The sequence below is a fragment of the Spea bombifrons genome, chromosome 2 (assembly GCF_027358695.1).
Source record: "Spea bombifrons isolate aSpeBom1 chromosome 2, aSpeBom1.2.pri, whole genome shotgun sequence".
NCBI classification, from domain to species: Eukaryota; Metazoa; Chordata; class Amphibia; order Anura; family Pelobatidae; genus Spea; species Spea bombifrons.
Window position 1 is genome coordinate 59,407,591 of NC_071088.1, and position 15,879 is coordinate 59,423,469.

General features: G+C 40.5%; 1 protein-coding gene and 1 long non-coding RNA gene across 4 annotated transcripts in view; one reads left to right on the plus strand and one right to left on the minus strand.

The window, feature by feature from the left end:
* The window catches only part of LOC128472511 (complement receptor type 1-like), a 198,225-nt gene that overhangs the window by 181,616 nt on the left and 730 nt on the right, over positions 1-15,879 (minus strand). Inside the window, exons 2-8 of one of the 3 annotated variants that reach the window (XR_008346177.1) lie at positions 14,326-14,520; positions 12,990-13,089; positions 11,734-11,813; positions 10,880-11,062; positions 9,501-9,680; positions 6,412-6,618; positions 5,934-6,296 (exon numbers count right to left, since the gene is read on the minus strand). Coding sequence is in view for 2 of the 3 variants with exons in the window: in XM_053454394.1 (XP_053310369.1) it covers positions 6,082-6,296; positions 6,412-6,618; positions 9,501-9,680; positions 10,880-11,062; positions 11,734-11,813; positions 12,990-13,089; positions 14,326-14,520 (1,160 nt within the window). In the remaining variant the exon portion in view is untranslated. Of the gene's footprint in view, positions 1-5,860; positions 6,297-6,411; positions 6,619-9,500; positions 9,681-10,879; positions 11,063-11,733; positions 11,814-12,989; positions 13,090-14,325; positions 14,521-15,879 lie in introns of those variants that run through there. The other 2 variants (XM_053454394.1, XM_053454395.1) reach the window with 2 other exon arrangements.
* LOC128472526 (uncharacterized) lies at positions 3,322-4,359 on the plus strand. The gene is made up of 2 exons (XR_008346179.1): positions 3,322-3,792; positions 3,832-4,359. It is a non-coding gene; the product is annotated as an uncharacterized LOC128472526 (long non-coding RNA).

Consider the following 15,879-nt stretch of genomic DNA (forward strand, 5'->3'; position numbering starts at 1 on the left):
AAACTATTTTTATTATTCATTTTTTTATTAAATATGTTTAATCTCTTTTTAGAAATCATTTCAACAACTGAAAATATTTACTCCAGTCCAGCTGTAACATCCATTACGGTAAGAACATCTTGGTATGGTGTTTGTACATATTTTCTTTGGTAAAAGAAAATAAGGTCTATCAAGTTTAATAGTGATTGCAGATTAAAAGTGAATAGAATAGTGAATAGAAGGATAGAAAAATGATGATAATGCACAGGATATGGCACAGGCTGCTGCAAATCTTATTTAGGAATACACTGAACCCAAAGAGCTAATACTTGTATTTTAATTGTTAGTTTATATCCATATACTTACTAACACTAAGTTGTCTGCTTGGTAGTTACATTTAAATAATTGTGATATCAAATATTACATATACCAGGTGGGAAACAGCCTTTCTTCTGTTCAGTGATTGGGGGTGGGGGGGTTCACATGCTGAGTTGCCAGCAGTTCAGTTAAATCAACACCATGGCCAGAAATTCTAACAACTGGGACATTTGCATTTGCCTGGATCTGGACAATGCTGTAATAAGTAGCTATGGCAGGTATAACATTCTTAGTGTCCTGTGAGCAAGTCCAGTGCGGTTTATGCCTGACTTCTCAAACAAAGCTTTTGGTTATAGTTCCACTCTAGCTCTGTATATGCATGTCACCTACTTCTACAAATAGATTGTAAGCTCAAAGTCGGTATGGCCCTGTATGTCATGACATGCATTACTGTATTGTCAATTTCAATGTTATTGTTAATGTTCTGGCATTCAATAAATAAAACGGGGTATATGCTGTCTCTTTTTTTCTTACTCATATTGCATCTTATTACAGGAAGAACCAACAATAAACAGCACCATTCCATCAATGGAAGACCAGTGTGTAAAAATCCAAGCATTGCAAGAAACCATGAAGAGTTGCACGTCAACTCCTGAAGACTGGACCAAATACTTGCAGTTGCAGTATCTGTACCTACAGATTGAGAACATCAAGCTGGATATCGAGAGGAAGAAGAAAGAGGCAGAAGGCACCAGTAATTAATACGATTTTGTAAATGTACCTAAAAGTTCTCCATGAATCGACTGTCGAACCACACTTTTGCATCTTTAATTTAACCAGATTATATTAACTTGCAAATCAATTAGCTTTGTTCGTATTTAAAGTTTGTGCTGCCTCTTTTTTGCCTCGTGCCCATCTTTTTTTTTTTTTTTTTTTTTTTTTTTTTTTTTACTCTTGTGGCCTCATGTAAAGATCACTATTTCTTACATAGATGGGAGTGAGGTGTTATGTGTGAGAGCTGGGTACATTGTCTCCTAAATTTTCTCGAACCCCCAAGCAATTAAGTTTTAACTCCTTCTTCATATGTCATAGAAGGTGTGCCAATTATTTTAACATTCACAGTAAAAATGTTTTCGCAGTCCAGCTAATTGTATTTTTTTCTTGATTCTGGGTGGGGGTATTTTAACCTTCATTTGGTTGAGGTATCTGCTTTCAACCCTATGTGTGTTTCTGCTGCATGTAATATCTAATAAAATGTTTTTAAAAATGCAACTTGAGTGATCTTTGAAGTATAGGGGCAAAGAAATCAGTATAGCTCAAACAGTGAAATATACTGTACCAACAAAGCCTATGGTTATTATATGTGGGTGTAGTCCCATAGGAAACAGACATTTGTTAAAATACAAAAAACACAGATACACAGAAATGGTAAATGTGACAAATCCAATAGTGACCAACAGGGCCTTTAAAATGATCCTGTTTTGGTTCTGCATGTAAAAAGTAAGACGGCAATAATTACAGAGTACTTTGAACTAGCTTCAAAAGAACCACATCTATACATTGGAGCTTCCTAAAACCTTTCCCTGTAATGGTTACAATCTTGAATTCTGGGCACCTGAGCGGAACCTTCATTTTTTTAGAGGGGGGAGTAAGTAGGAATAAAGAAATTGTAGATCCAGTGCATTATGCTTTTTTGGTATTACATCAAATGTAACATCACATAGCCTTTCAAGACCCAACATGCCCCTTCATCTAAATCTAAAGTGAAATAAAATTTGAAAAGAAAAGCAAAAGGACAGTTTATCAGACTTTGTTGGCTGCAGTAATATGTTTATTTCGAAATTCATCTTTTCAAAAATATAAGGTTAGTAAGATTCTCACCCAAATGTAGCTTGAGCACAGCAGCATCGTTGGTACATTATATATGCTTTATTAATTATTAAATTAAATGGTTGGACAGGGAGGTTTAATTACTTTCTGGAGCAAAAAAACATATAAAATGTTTTAAATCTGTATCTACACAGCTCATGATAAGTGGTGATCCCCAACACCTTTACCCAGGGGCGTAACTAGAAGCCTCAGGGCCCCGGTGCGAGAACCCAATCTACCCCCTTCTCACACCATCTACCCCCTCTCCCTACCCCCCATTCTCACTATCTACCCTCTCCCTACCCACCCATTCTCACTATCTACACTCTCCCTAACCCCCATTTTCACTATCTACCCTCTCCCTACCCCCCCATTCTCACTATCTACCCTCTCCCTACCCCCCCATTCTCACTATCTACCCTTGGGCCCCCCTGACTGGCAGAAGTCCAGGGCCCTGTCTCAGTCGCGACCCCGGTAGTTCCGCCACTGCCTTTACCATTAGCAGAGAGTAAACATGAAATTACAAATACATTAGTTAGGTCTATCTAGAGTAGCAGATCTTTTCTCGTTTGTGGCTAAAGCGAAACCTAAATTAAGTAACAGTAACAGTTTTTCCCCAGAATTGTATTTCTGTTTCTTTAATGCATGGACACCATTGCATTTTACTGCATGCAAATTACAGCATTCATTGTTCTGTCTCATTTAAGACTTCTGCTTGCCCCTACTAAAAATAAGAAGCATTAGTATGTACACTTCTTCTATACACTCAATCCCCCTGACATCTTGAAACAGCAGTCAATTGTGTGTATCCTAGCAAAACATCAGTTTTCAGATAGCATACATGTGATTAGGGCTGCAACAACTAATCGATAAAATCGATAATAATCGATAATGAAAATCGTTGCAACGAATTTCATTATCAATTAGTTGAATCGATATTTATTGATTATAAACTGAGGGTTTTTTCAGAGCAAGCGCTCTGAAAAATACCCCTCGTTTTATAATCCGTTTCAGTGTTACTCACAGCAGCAGTTCCTAGTTACCAGTCCCTCCCTGCAGTCACTGCTGATTGGGACAGGGGTAAAGGGGTGGGACCACCGATTGGCCACACCCATTTCATATAGCATCCACATGGCTCAGGAACTCATCTGAGTATAAAATGAATATTTGGGCTTCTGAAAGTTAGGGGAGGTGGGGGTTAATTTAGGCGCAGTTATAGTTAATGGGGTGTTTAGGGTTAATTCAGGGGCAGTTGTAGTTGATGGGGTCTTCAGGGTTAATTCAGGGGCAGTTGTGGTTGATGGGGTGTTTAGGGTTAATTTAGGGGCAGTTATGGTTGATGGGGCCTTCAGGGTTAATTTAGGGGCAGTTGTGGTTGATGGGTTCTTCAGGGTTAATTTAGGGGCAGTTGTGGTTGATGGGTTCTTCAGGGTTAATTTAGGGGCAGTTATGGTTAATGGGGTTTTTAGGGTTAATTTAGGGGCAGTTGTGGTTGATGGGGTCTTCAGGGTTAATTTAGGGGCAGTCGTGGTTGATGGGGTCTTCAGGGTTAATTCAGGGGCAGTTGTGGTTAATGGGGTTTTTAGGGTTAATTTAGGGGCAGTTGTGGTTGATGGGGTCTTGAGGGTTAATTTAGGGGCAGTTGCGGTTGACGGGGTCTTCAAGGTTAATTTAGGGGCAGTTGTGGTTAATGGGGTCTTCTCTTCAGGGCTAATTTAATGCTGAAGACTGAGGGTTAAATTAATTAATTTAATAAGGTTAACTTAAGGTGCAGTTAGAGGTAAAGGGGGCAAACTGAGGGGAATCTAAATCCTGGGGGCAGTGAAGATTAACCCTGTATTTATTCATAAAAGGATTGTGTCTGTGAACGAGTCTGCAAATCTATGAGTGCACTATGGCATATCAGGGGGGTATACGGCATACCTGGGGAGGACGTAGTGACATATCTGGGGGTATAAGGCATATAGGGTATATAGGGGATGGTAGAGTGGCATGTCTGGGAGGCAGTGTGGCATATCTGGGGGCATGTGGCATATCTGGGAGGCAGTGTGGCAAGCCTGGGCTCAAATGTGCATAACTGGGGGGCAGGTTGGGAAATAAAAACAAGAAATGCATTTTTATCAAAGTTTTTTTATTCTGCCGTTTGTTTTTAACATCCTACGTTGCTTTATTAAATTTTTTTAAATAAATGAATTTTTTTTTTTTTATCCGATTAATCGAAAAAAATAATCGGCCAACTAATCGATTATGAAAATAATCGTTAGTTGCAGCCCTACATGTGAATGGCTATTGCTACTCCCATTGTGTTCAGTCAGAAGCTCCAATTGACTCGAATGGGAGTTCTACGGAGTATGTGCAAGAAGCATATTGTGGTATGCTTCCAGCTTTGAGTAAAGGAAGCTGGGGGAGAGGCTAAAAAAGAACTACAATTTCTAAAGAAAGCATTCACCCTTTAATCCAATGAATTAATTGTAATCGTTTTCTTTTGTGTAATATTCAATATTATACTGTTAAGTTTAAAGTAAACATTGATTTGACCATATTTATGGTGACACAGTAAGGAACATATGCAACATGGACTCGAAAGTCAGTTTTTAAGCAGGACAGTCTTAATATTCAGGCACTGACTCATGCATAGGTCTCCTCAAATCAGCCCACTGAGTTCTAGAATTGATTTGAATCAATCATTGCATCTACCTACTGAAGTCGAGCACTGGGGAATGATCTGAGATCCTGCCATCACAAATGTGCTACTTCCAACCTCTAGTCTTTCCTTCTGTGTGAGAAAGTTGAAGAATTCTCCCCCAAAATTTATAATAGCTACCAATACATGTGTCCAAGTACATATGGGGCCCTGTGATAAGTCAGCCACATATACATATACATATTGATCAGCCATAACATTATGACAACTGACAGGTGAAGTGAATAACACTGGTAATCTTGTTATCATGACAGTGAGTTATATTAGGCAGCATGTGAACATTTCGTCCTCAAAGTTGATGTGTTAAAAGCAGGAAAAATGGGCGAACTTAAGGATCTGGGAGACTTTGAAAAGGGCCAAATTGTTATGGCTAGTCGACTGGGTCAGAGCATCTCCAAAACTGCAGCTCCTGTGGGGTGTTCCAGGCCTGTTCCAAGGCTCATTGGTGGATGTGGGGGGCAAAGGCTGGCCCGTGTTTTCATATCCAAGAGACGAGTCACTGTAGCTCAAATTGCTTCAAAAGTTAATGTTGGTTCTGATAGAAAGATGTCAGAACACATAGTGTGTATCACAGTTTGTTGCATATGGGGACCAGTCAGGGTGCCCATGCTGACCCAGGTCCGCTGCCAAAAGGGCCTACAACGGGCACGTGAGCAAAAGAACTGGACCACCGAGCAATAGCAGAAGGTCTGATGAATCACGTTATCTTTTACACCACGTGGCCAGGTGCATGTGTAGCGCTTACCTCTCCAGGATGCATCCATGGACGCCCGACGTTGCAACTTACAGGACTTAGAGGATATGCTGCTGGTGACTTTTTTTGTTTCAAATTCACCAAACCTGCTTTAAATCATACCTTCAGCACCCCAAATAACAACCAACATAAAAGTAATGTTGTGGGAACATAACTATCATACAAAGCATACAGATCAGGAATCCGAAATGGCGAATATATCCTAGTGTAGTCAGTCATATGGAATCACCTATTTATGTCTTGAGTAAATATAATCAGAATATTTATCTGTAAATTACATACATAGCTACAACTATCAGACAAGCTCACTTTCAGAGGTCTAGTGGAGTCCATGCCTCGGCGGGCCAGGGCTGTTTTGGCGGCAAAAGGGGGACCTACACAATATTACGCAGGTGGTCAAAATGTTATGACTGATCGGTGTGTAAATATATAATCATAGAAAAGGAAAATGAAAACCTTAGTTGCAAGTTGGAAGAGCTGGGTTCCATTTATATACCCAATTAAAAGTACATGTGCTGCTATCACTTCCAGTCATTACATATCCAGGGTCACACTCTATAATAATTTTGTCTTTTCTTGAGAATACATAACCATCTCTTTCAGGAAAGTAGTCTTTTCCATTCCTGAGGACAACAAATCCATTTGTAATACTAGGATAACTGCAGCCAAACGCTAGGATGAAACAAACATTGGGAAGTTTAAGAAATTATTTGACAATTTAATATGCATTTGTTGTGCTAGTTTAACGTTAAAGTGGTATCATTTAGACAGGATGAATCAAACTCACAGTTTTCACAGATTGGAACTTCAGGATGCCACTTGAGATCAGAGCCACAGGTTATGGTTTTTGATCCTTTTAACGTGCGAAACCTATCACATGACAACTTTAAAGTATCATCCACATTGTATCCTTTTTCTGCGCCATCTCTGAAGAATTTAGGGGTTCCACTTGAGATATATCCATCAATTAGTTTAGGTTCAGTACAGTAGGTTCCTAAAAAGTTGAATATTTAAGAATGTAATATTGATACAACATATAGTTGTAAAATGCAAAATCATGGCATTTCCTGATCGCTGTCTGACTGGAATCAAGATATAAAATCACATCCCACTCACATAAGCAAAAGCACAAAAAAACTATATACCGTATTGGCCCGAATATAGGCCGCACTTTTTTCCCCCACTTTAAGTCTTTAAAGTGGGGGTGCGGCCTATATTCGGGGTCTAGCGCCCGACGCCCGGGACATGCAGTCCCGGGCGCCGGGCAGGCAGCAGGGTTAGGATACAGATCCCCCGCAGCGATGCAGGGGACCTGTATCCTACTGTCTGATACGCTCAGACAGCCTCCCCTGCCGGCACTTTCCACGGGGGGAGTACCGGCACGGGAGGTTGTCTAAGCGCATCGCACGGACGTTCACCGGCAGCGGCGATGCGCCGTTGCCGGTGAACATCCGCACGATGCATTTTAACCCCCCGACTTACCAGAGCAGACTCCCGGATGTCTTGCAGGGCCGGCGGAAGACATCTACGCAATACGCGTATACAACTTCCGGTTCCGGCACTTCCGCTGAGTGCCGGCACCGGGAGTTGTATACACGATGTGCATAGATGTCCCCCTCTGGCCCCGTAAGACACCCGGGAGTCTACTCTGGTAAATCGGGGGGGGGGGGACAGAGTGGCAGCATATCGAGGGGGGGGGAGAGGACAGAGTGGCAGCATATCTCGGGGGGGGAGAGGACAGAGTGGCAGCATATCTCGGGGGGGTAGGACAGAGTGGCAGCATATCTCGGGGGGGAGAGGACAGAGTGGCAGCATATCTCAGGGGGGGGGAGGACAGAGTGGCAGCATGTTTTTTGGTGCTTTTTTAAAGAAAAAAACTTTTTCTTTAAAAAAGCACCAAACTTTTAGGGTGCGGCCTATATACGGGGGCGGCCTATATCCGAGCCAATACGGTAATATATATATATATATATATATATATATATATATACACATATACATACACACACACATATATATATATACACATATAGGTATATATATTGTTTTTATTTGAGGCAAAACACCCTGCTTAGGGCTTCTCTGTCACTTCAATATTTTAACCCATAAGTAATTTAAGTTTATGGAATTTTGGTCACTTCACAACACCTCCACCTGTGGGCCAAATGTACATGCTACTATTATGTGCATCAACTTTGAGTCTAATACTTAATACTATCTGGCACACCACTCCAGTGGCAGATTGGGTCCTGCAGTGTGCGCCCTGCTGAATATGAACAGCTACTGTGACGGAGACCCGTACTCGGGGTGGTCTAGAGAGAGCAGCGTCAATCCCGGAGTACCAATGGGGAGCTCGGTGCACGAAGATGTTATGATCCAAAAAGCGACTTCCCCCGGAAGAGTCCGCACGGTAGCTGGGGCATAGCCGCTGCTGGGTAATCCCGATCCTAAAGATAAAACCAGGGTTCCCGAACAAGCTCCCTCTCTGTAACCACCACCGAGTGTTGCCCACCACAAGCTTAATGTATCCTCAAAAGAGCCACATGGTGGGGCAAAGGAGGTGTGTACCAACGCTGTTCCAGGTCACCCTGGGCCACCCAATGAGCACGGAGTTACTTAGACATAAGAAGGGACTGGGCAGGCAGCTAAGGAGCCTCCCCAGAAATGCAACAGTGCCCTCCTCCCCAACTCAGGGGCTCTGTTTTAGGGAAGGTGGGTAATCCATGGTAAGAGTGCCACGTTTCCCCAAGTACCACAGACACTAAAGACTTTGGAGCTTGGACGCAGGTTTGGGGCACCTGCATTTTGAGAGGGGGTTTATGTGTGGTGTTACTCTCCATTGGGTCACGACTTACAGGACAGAGCCCTCCATGGCCAGTATTTGCTCCAGGATCTGATATCCAGCAGGTTTCAGACAGAAATCATGGAACCACCCATGTTACCATCCTCCCCCACAGACTCAAATAGCAACCACCTACTGGACTGTGGTGAGCTGAGTGCAAATACTGAGACGTGTGCAAAGGAGGGCCTGATGGAGAACTATGTGCGGTTTGCTGTGTCTATTGTATGTAAATAACCTCCTTGTACTGTTGAAATACCGATGTATTTTCAATAAAACTGAGTCCTGTTTTCACCTCAACATTGGTGCTGTCTGATGCTTGGGATGGGCTGCTGTAATAACTCACTGTCCTTTTCAGGAAAGTACATGCGCTGAATACGCTAAGCTACGGTTAGCCACAGCACCAACGCAGCTCCGGTGCAGTGGCATCCTCCCTCTCTCTATAATGCTGATTATGTCTGGCACTGAACGGGTTAACCGCTGGTGTCCTGGCAGGAGGAAGCGTAGTTTGGCGGGAGTACCCAGTCAGGGTACAGAGCGTCCTGTCACAGAGTGTATCCGACCAGCGTACATATGTACATTATGAGTGGATCTAGCAATCTACCACCTCTCTCATTTTCCCAGCCATTTCCCAGAGTCTCTCTGTTTTGACACGGCCCTTACCTTCAGTTCCTGCTTCCTCTGGTCTGGCCCACCCCCTTTTGCATCTGCTGGAGATCATGGCTCTGCTCAAGGTTATAGGGAGGGAGTGTGTAATGGGTGTGGGATGTAATGGGTGTGAGTTTTGACCACAAAATTAGTTTGACCACACAAGTAGTTATGTATATAAAGTGGCCTTTTGGAACGCAATGTCCCCAAAGCAGCCAATGTAATGGTCTGTTGGTTAAGCTACTGTGGTTAACAAGACCCCATTTTAAACATTGCACCAAAATCAATAAACTGGTCAGTGTTTGGCTCATAATATCTTATACCAATTGTTAATACCAGCTGTAGAAACTTTCATTATAGAAGAAACATTCATGGCTATAAATACTTACTTAGACATTCAGGTAGTGGGGGCTCCCATTTGCTTCCCATACTGCATTTCACAGTGCTGGACCCTTTCAAAATGAAGCCATTTTCACATTCAAATTGCACAACATAATTAAGCTTGTACGGACCACTGAATCCAGACAACTTCCTTGAATAAGGTACAAATGGGGGAAAGCAGTTGACAGCTGTTTAAAAAATAAAAGTGATGTTTAGCCCATATAAGGTAATATGGTGTTTGTGTAGTTGCTTAAAGCATCTCTAGTATAAATGATCCACATGTTGTTAAGTTATGGACTTAGGCCCATAGATTAGTCTCTGCTGTAGGTATAATATGATATAAAGGATGCTTTGGGCAGCATCCATATTCATAATTTTTATGTCTATTTTTTAGAGTCCTTTATTAAAATTTATATATAAATAATTACAAAAAACATAACAACTATCATACAAAGCATTCAGATCAGGAATCCGAAATGGCGAATATATCCTAGTGTAGTCATATGGAATCACCTATTTATGTCTTGAGTAAATATAATCAGAATATTTATCTGTAAATTACACACATAGCTACAACTATCACACAAGAACATAACATATCAATCCTATTGTGGGTCATCTAATCAAGAATTGGGTTCAAGGATAAGCTTGTTATTGGAGAGAGTTGTCCCATTGGGGAGGTTCATAGCATACTCTAGCCAAGAAGTCCAAATGTTATAATATAGTATTATAGTATAAAATATATGTAAAGATTAGTGGGTGAAACAAATATTTTATCATGTCTGGTTGGTAGGAAATTGGATTACATATTTCTACCCAAGTTGGAGCCCCACAACTTTTCCAGTACCTAGCTAAACAGGAGTGTGCAGGAGGGTACCAAATACCATCAATGTAATACTTCGTAAAAGGTCTCATGCAAATTTAGGCATTGAATAACTGACCCAGGTTTGAAACCATATCTCAACTGGAAAGGACTCCTCTAAGTCTATCTTCCATTTCCTAAATTAAGAGGTTTTGCCAACTTCTTGATTCGACTGCAGAATGCTCATTAATATGGATAAGTTTTTAATTGTTATATGCATTCTAATTTGACTTTTATCAAAAATTTAGAAATAATACTATAATAATACTATGGGGATGTTTTAATAAAAGTAATTGACATGTAGATATAGGCAACATAGTAGATCTTGTGTTATATTTGGACTTATATATTGGTCATATTTAGTGGCTCCTAACCTAATCCTCAAGACACAGCAATGGCCCAGGTTTTTTAATCTTCTTATTGAAACAGAATGTGATAATCACTAAATTCTGCCCTGTAAATGTGCCTTGAGGAGTGAGTTGATGACAGTAAAAGGGATTAAACATACTAGCAGTTAATTCTCACCTATGCATTCTGGAGGGGATGAACTCCACGTCCCATTGTCCATGCAGAATATAGATTTTTCAGTTAGAATGAAAATGTTAGGATCATTGCATGAATAAATCACAGCCTCCAGATAAGCATATTCTTCTTTCACAGGTTCAAATCTTCCACCTAATATAGGTTCCGGTGGTGGACAAAGCACAGCTGTGTGGAAAACATATCTTAGAATTACCTTAGAATTATGGAATCTTCCGCTTCCATTGTGTATCTTTTTTTTTTTACTTCTGTTGGTAATTACAAGTTTAATATACAGGTGTGGGCAGTAATACTAACAGATATGGTGAGGAAAACTATACTCTCAATTAAAATACACAAAGCATTAGCTGATAAAAATGATTTAAAGCCCTTACAAAAAAAAAAATCAACTGAAGTGGCTATTTATAATAATCTCATATGACAAGCCGCAACCATTCTCCACTAACATTTTTCAAAGAGGCAAGCCAGCCATCATATGTAGTCTAATACATATGATAGTTGAGTAGTAATTTTATTTTCATGCCCCTTTTCCCACCCCCTGCTGTAAAGCATACCTACTAACGGTCCATATTTGGGGGTACTGTCCTGCTGTCTTGGGTTTCTACCCTACCATCCTGCATTTTTGGCCAGCATGAGCTGGTTGGGGAGATTCCCTGATCCACTGCAGCGCTGCAACACCCATTATTGATTAATTTAGTTATGCTGAAAGCTGTGACAGACCCTCCTTCAAGTACTGTTTCTTGGTAGGAGTTTGGAATTACCTAATACATCAAATTAACTATATAAATAAAATTTACTCATGTTTATTTTTATTATTATTATTATTATGATCACGTTACCTTCACATACAGGAAGATCACCACTCCAAGTTCCATCTGCTAGACATTCCTGAAAATTTATTTTTGAAATCATTCTGTATCTGAAACAAGTCAAGGAGCATGCTGACATTAAATCTGCTTTGGATGCAAGAGTGGCTCTAGGTTTCTGGGGCCTTACCTCTAACAAAAGAGATGGATATCATTAAAGATAAACAAAAAATAAATATGTAGTTTAAGTCCTTCCTGATCAGGGGTATTCTTCCCCGGAGCTTTTTGCCATTTTTATTGTATCTTTGAATCATGGTTTCCCTTTCCTATGATTTGTGTACCCACACAGAGACCCAGGGAATTACTTAATAACTTTTATATACTGTTTTCTGTCTCTCTAGCTCATGATCACAGTGACAACGAGAGAGACAAAGAACAGAGACAAAGGCAGCGCTTACAAGCACCAGGTGCGTCATTGGTCCTCTACGAACATCTTTTCATGACAGACCTGGCATGCCATTGGTCCCAAAGGGGTTAATATCTAAATAGTTTATGTTTTTTTTGTTCCCCTACTGCAGGTGATCACAAAATAATCAGTAAGCAGGTCTCTATACCCTTGCATTGCTGTTCTCACTCAGTACCTGTGACCAGAATAGACCCTCAGGGAACTGTTTTACACCACTGGCAAAGAATGTCCCAGTGAAAGTTTAGGACTTTTTTGAGAGCCATTTCTGAACAATGCTAGCTCCTGCTGACAGGGAGGATGTTCTATTACGTCCCTGTGGCCTAATGTATTTTTAATTGTAGTTACACATAACGCCAATGGGGTTTCTAGGGGCTGCAAAAGTATAGGAAGCATTTAACTGGATAGTTAATGTGCTGTTTCTATGTAGTCCCTTTCCATGAATATGTGTAGGAAAGGGCTAGATTGTGCCATTCAGGATACGGTCTGCCAAATGATGTGCATTACTGGGGCACTTGGCTCCACCTGCCCTTGGGCTAAATAGTGCCAGGCCTCCACCGCATGTGACTATTATACAGTTGCGTTTGGTTAACCTAATTTAGGTTTGTCTTGGTTATAGCAATTTAATTTCCATTTTGCCACCACTGACAGGCAATATTTTCAAGTGGGAAAATGCAAAACAATCACTTTACAGAAGAGCAGTATGTACAGAAGAAAAATGTGTTAATATTTGTATAGGGAAAAGTGTCAGCTAGGCAGAGGAGCTTAAAATAAACTGAATCATAATATCATAGATTGATTGCTGTATATGATAAATATAGCTTACCCTTTATTACAGTAATATGTCAGTTTTGATCCAAAAAAAAGTGAGTCTGAAACATCATAATATCCATTTTCTATATCAACTGGACTTCTGCACGATTTCCCTGCAAAGACAGAAATTCCACATGATTTCCCTGAAAATTGGTGCGTGTGTCTCACAATTTTAAGTTGCTTATAAATATTCAGTGTAGTTACACTTTTTACATTAACAAACTGGAGTTCTGTCTCATCTTCCTGCTCCACCTGGATCTTATACTGGAGACAGGCAGCATACTTGCTCTGTAGCTCTCTTGTAATCCATAGGATTAGCTGCTGCTAGCTCCATCCCCCACAAGGTTACATGTGCCATTTTGGAAAAAAATATAAGGCCACAGCAGGAGGAACAAAGTTCTTCACTGTGTTCTGCATGGCTTTTCATGTATATTAGCATATCTCATGACTTTAAAAAGATACTTTGCATAATGAACTCTCTAGATTGTAAACTCGTTTGAGCAGGGCCCTCCTCACCTGTTGTCTCTGTAAGTCAATTTGTTATATTACATGCTACTTGTTATGTCCTGTCTACCCATTGTACAGCGCTACGGAATTTGATTGCACTATATAAAACAATAATAATAATAATAATGAACTTTACCAAATGAAAATGGAACCCTAACCTAGATACAGTTTTACCCAAGTCATTAGGATTGTGTTGACACACTTATTTGAGTATTGTGATGCATGTAAAAAGGGTTTCTGTTGCCTCAGGCAAATAACAGTAACCTGACATGCATCATATATAGGCCATGAATTCTAAAGATGCAGAGCTGATCTCTTTTTTAATCCCTGATGTGCTGCTCACTGATGAAAGCTTAATGGAGCCATAGATATGCTCTTCTCTACTAGACTGCTCCCTGGACTTGTGAGGAAGCCAGGTGAGAGGGGTTGATCCCGCAGCAGGACAACTTAGAAAAAAATACCCCTGGGACACCCTATAAAAGTAGGTCATCTAGCGCTACTGTACCAGCAATTTGCGACACGATAATCTGCCAAGTAGCTAAAGCTACACCACAAATGTTTCAGTGACTTGGAAGGCATTATGAACAAATTTAAGTAGATTCTTGTCCATGAGCCAGAAGGCATGGCCTCTGTAAAATACCATTTGACTAGAAATATATATTGATTTCTGTAACTGTCACATTATAAAAACATAAAACAACTTAATGGCAAGTTTATTTTATGATTCAGTATTTTACAAGTTTAGATTGCTTTTTGCATGTGCAGATGTCACCTCTCTAATACCTTAAACGATACCTGATAATATGCATAGGAAAATGAATTGGTGAGTTAGACACTCTTACTTTTACAGAACTCTTCTGGACCTGGTGACCATTTGGAATTCTCCATACATATTAGTGTGCTCTTAGATCCAGGAATACGAACATATCCAGGTTGGCACACATACTGCACTTTTGAGCCTATGGAAAAAATTTCCTGGTTTGTGAACTCTGGTTTCAGCATCCCATTCTGGAGCCTGGGAGGAAGACCACACGAGCCTAGGGCATAAATAACATTGAATGTTAAAAAAGGAATAATGGATAAAAAAAGTATTCATGTTTTTCTTGTTTCAGGTGACCCTGTTGGGCCATAGGACACCCCCAGTGGACTGCAGCTACTTGAGAACTACCACAGAATTGTGCTGTGGAAGGCAGAGAGTGGTCTATATGTCCCCTGACACAGATCTCTGCATCGGCACCATTTATGAAAGACCCTCCCAAGATGGCTCCTTGATTCTCACCTTCCCATGTGACACACATGATGGAGTTTAACTCTCTTATCATATGCTGGTGTAATTGCGAGGTTGTTGGAACAGGTGATTCTGCATAAAATAGTGGCCTTCTGCTGAATTCTTAGGGAAATAATGTAGAGTAACCAGTGGTGGAAATGAAGGAGGATCCTACAGTAGAAGGTCACTTAAAAGTCTCCAATCCCCTGGCCCAAATGTGTAAACATACAGATGGCCAGTGGTCACTGACCACAGACAAACAGATACACAGATCTATATATGGGGCCAGCAAATGGTCCTCTTTCTTAATAAAGCTATATGTACAGCAATTTAGCTATGGGTACAAGCAATATTTGGATGAGATTATTATTATAAGGAATGATCTTATGTGTACACGGGGACCCATGGGATACAACCAAAGTTATTAAAAGAGCTTTGAAGTGTCATGGCAAAACTGTTGGCAGACTTATTTAACCTGTCACTATTGGCAGAAGTAGTTCCAGAAGACTGAAAGTTGGCAACTGTAGTGCCACTGCACAGAATAGGTAGCAGGGAAGACTTGGCCAACTACAGACCAGTAAGTCTTACATCAGTATTTGGCAAATCAATGGGAACCATGCTTAAGAATGTGATTGTTAAATATATGGGTAACTAAGATAATAGACCAGGGAGGAACTGTAATGATTTCAGTAATTATATTATAGAAGGCCTTGGTATGTCTTTTTTTTTTTCAGATTATACAAACTGCAACATGTTAGACTTTCCAGGTGGACCAAGTGAAAAGGCAAATTACTTAAATAAATTTGAAGAAGGGTCGCAATTTTAATGTTGATAAATGTAAAGTAATGCATTTGGGATGTAAAAATCCCAAGGCAGAATATAGCACAAAGGGAGGGACTTATGAGTAATTATTAATCAGATCAGTAATCAGATGACTTAAAGGTAAGCAGACATTGTAATAAACCGTTGGAAAAAGCAAGCAGGGTGCTGGGTTGTATAGGGAGAGGTATTAGTTTCAGGAAGAGGGAGGTGGTTCTGCTACTTTACAGATGTTTACAGATCTTTGATCTGGCCTCGCGTAGATTATCGTTTTGGAGACACCATCTCCAGAAGGATATTGACACATGGG